This window comes from Aplysia californica, unplaced genomic scaffold (assembly GCF_000002075.1).
Source record: "Aplysia californica isolate F4 #8 unplaced genomic scaffold, AplCal3.0 scaffold00535, whole genome shotgun sequence".
Taxonomy (NCBI): Eukaryota; Metazoa; Mollusca; class Gastropoda; order Aplysiida; family Aplysiidae; genus Aplysia; species Aplysia californica.
Window position 1 is genome coordinate 8962 of NW_004797805.1, and position 2940 is coordinate 11901.

The 2940-nt window shown below is 43.0% G+C and overlaps 1 protein-coding gene across 1 annotated transcript in view; it reads right to left on the reverse strand.

Moving 5' to 3' along the window:
• Positions 1-1149: 1149 nt before the first annotated feature.
• Positions 1150-2940, reverse strand: part of LOC106012857 (septin-5-like) — a gene marked incomplete at its 3' end in the record, with an annotated part of 22362 nt that continues 20571 nt past the window's right edge. Inside the window, 1 exon segment of the mRNA XM_035971914.1 lies at positions 1150-1470. Within this exon segment, the coding sequence (XP_035827807.1) occupies positions 1150-1302 (153 nt within the window).

Here is a 2940-nt window from a genome sequence, read left to right on the forward strand (position 1 = left end):
GTGAACAACACTGAAGCGTGTAACCACTACACCACAGACGCCGGTGTTAATGACGGCTCGCCACACACTCCACACGTCAATGAAGTATCTTCTTTTATTTCTTTACAGAGTGGTTTTGATCTATCGCCCGAGGAAATTCACTGGTTCTGAGTGTTTAATGGCCAATCATTGGAATGCAGGTGATTAATTATTGTTTTTTGCCCCCCATGAAAAAATTCAGAAAATGTACATGGAGTTCTGCTGCGACTCAGCCGGTCTGAGCCAACACGGGCTGAGTGGGATACAATTTCTGAGCTGAAAGACGGAGATCCTTGATACAATCGAGTTTTCCAAACGTCAATCGAATTCACGTCTTTTGTATTCAAAGTTATAAAGCTATCCAAAAACCATCACAGAAGCCATTGCATATGGGTTTAACGGCACTTTTAACAATGTCCAAAACTGAGTACGGAGCTGTGGAATCTCCAAAAGAAAATGTAGAATACCCGGCCTGGAATTCCGAGCAGTGTCATCCTGATCTAAGTACAGCAATCGAGTTTCTCTCTCTCTCTCTCTCTCTCTCTCTCTCTCTCTCTCTCTCTCTCCGCCCTTTCCAGTCATCCTGATTCAGAGTACAGCAATTGAGTTTCTTCTATCTCCTCCCCACCCTCCCCTCATGTAGGAAGAAAAAATCAATTCCCTCTACCTTTCTTTCCTTTGTGTTTTCTCTTCCTCCCTCTGTCTTTTTCCGTTTCCTCTTTTCTCATCCATCCCTATCCCATCTTCTTCCTTTCCTTCTTCTTTTTTTCCTTTCTTTTTGCTACCAAGCTACAAAGAGCCTAACTTCATAGACGGTATATTTTGTGTCTAGTGGAAGGGTAAGTGGCCACCTTCGATGTAGTGCAAGTAAAAGCAAGCGGTGTAAGTAAGTATAATGGATTTAAAGCCCATATCAGCAATATTAGTATTAGGTTATTTAAGAGGCGGGGTCTGAGAATTTCACCCCAATCTCCGGTAAAATCGAGCCAAATGAGTTGAGAGCCTTGCCAACCCCTGCAAACATATCACGTTCAAGAATGTCAGACGCGATTCGAACCAGTGCCATCCGCTCCTTAGTCTAGCATATTATACCAACTGAGTTAATGGAGTGCCCAAAAGCGGTGTTCTCACCTTGTATCGTGCAGGTGTGTAGCTAATTCTCCTGGTCAGACGCCTTTTGAGACCTGGCGTCGTCGGAATCTTCACTCCAGGTGTCAGTCCGGTGGGTGAGGTGGCCGAATTCGAACCCCGACCTTCAGTATGACCACGCAAGCCGTTCTCCATTATCGAACAAGAAAATTCACACCGAATCCGTTCATGAATTTATCACAGTTGATGTCTCGGTAGGCTAAGAACAAGCCAACAGTAGCCTAGCTAAATCCAAATGTAATTGTCAACCTGGGACCAGATGTTAAGCTGTTCAGAATGTTCCCAGGTTTTCATTTGAGAAACCTGCTGATATAGTCTATTATAACTCAGTGCTCACCCTTTCAATGACGATCACATGTTTGTTGCACGCGAGATTGGCAAATACAACAACAAGCCTAATCTTTTTTCTCCAGCGGACAACACGTTAACTAAACATGCTGGGTCCGAATTCACAAAGCACACTTTACACAACACACCACGCTCTCTTACTTGTGTGTCGAAGGCGTGTGTGTGTGTGTGTTTGTGTGTGTGTGTGTGTGTTTGTGTGTGTGTGTGTGTGCCAGGGTATGTGTGTCAGGGTGTGTCAGGGCATGTGTGTATCTGTGTGTGTGTGAGTGTGTGTGTGTGTGTGTGTGTGTGTGTGTGTGTGTGTGTGTGTTATATGTGGGAAAGAGGGAGAGAGAGGGAGAGGGAGAAAGGGAGATAGAGAGAGAGAGAGAGAGAGAGAGAGAGAGAGAGAGAGAGAGAGAGAGAGAGAGAGAGAGAGAGAGAGATAAAGATAGAGAGAGGGAGAGAGAGAAGTGAATTTGTTTAGGATGCGAATGTTTGTGAGTGTGAATGCAAATTATGTCGGTGATTGTACGTCAGCTTGAAGACTCGCAAGTGGGAAGACACACGAAAGTACTTTTTGGAATAAAGGAAAATATCTGTTTGATAATTTCAACAATCAGAAGCTGGAATACTGGTTTATGATTTGCTCTGAACATAATAACCTCGTATCAAGAGGTATTCACAACGATGTATTATACGAACATTATGGTAAATTTACAAACATACTAAAAATAATATTAGAATCTTCTTCTTCTTCTTCTTCTTCTTCTTCTTCTTCTTCTTCTTCTTCTTCTTCTTCTTCTTCTTCTTCTTCTAAACCGGCATATGTGGTGTAGCGGTCAGGCACTTTGCTGTTGCCTATAGGAGATCCGGGTTCGACAGCCGAGTGGGGAGAATTTTTTTTACGGCGCTCGTAACTGCCTACGGTCATATGAGCGCGTGGGACACATCAAACATTTTCAGTTGGTAGGAATTTTGAATTTTGCACCTGAGTTTTTAAATTCACAAAATCAGTACAGCATGGGACCATCTGCCTCAAACACAGTCCACGCACGGACAAAATAAGTTGTTGGATAAACTACTGGGATATCTGCAGCTACATTCTTTTTAGCGATTTCTCCAGTTTATCTATTGTTTGGGGCTGGTCAATTCATGATGAGATTGGTTTGTGCTCTAGGATGCAATAAGTTATGAAGATAAAGGAGGTGGAAGTGCCTGTCTTGTCTCTGCGTTATGTAATGATCCTAATCCTGATTATGAATGAGTCGTAGAAATCGTCGTTACTGTTTTGTTACACTCTTGGGCACTTATCAGATCCTTGACATAATATGTGTTTTCTAAGGAAAATTGGTTGCCAAGTACAACATTTAATCTCTATACACAGTTTCTGCACAAGATTATTATGAAGATGATCGGGGTGGGGGTAGGTTGGGGTGGGGGTGG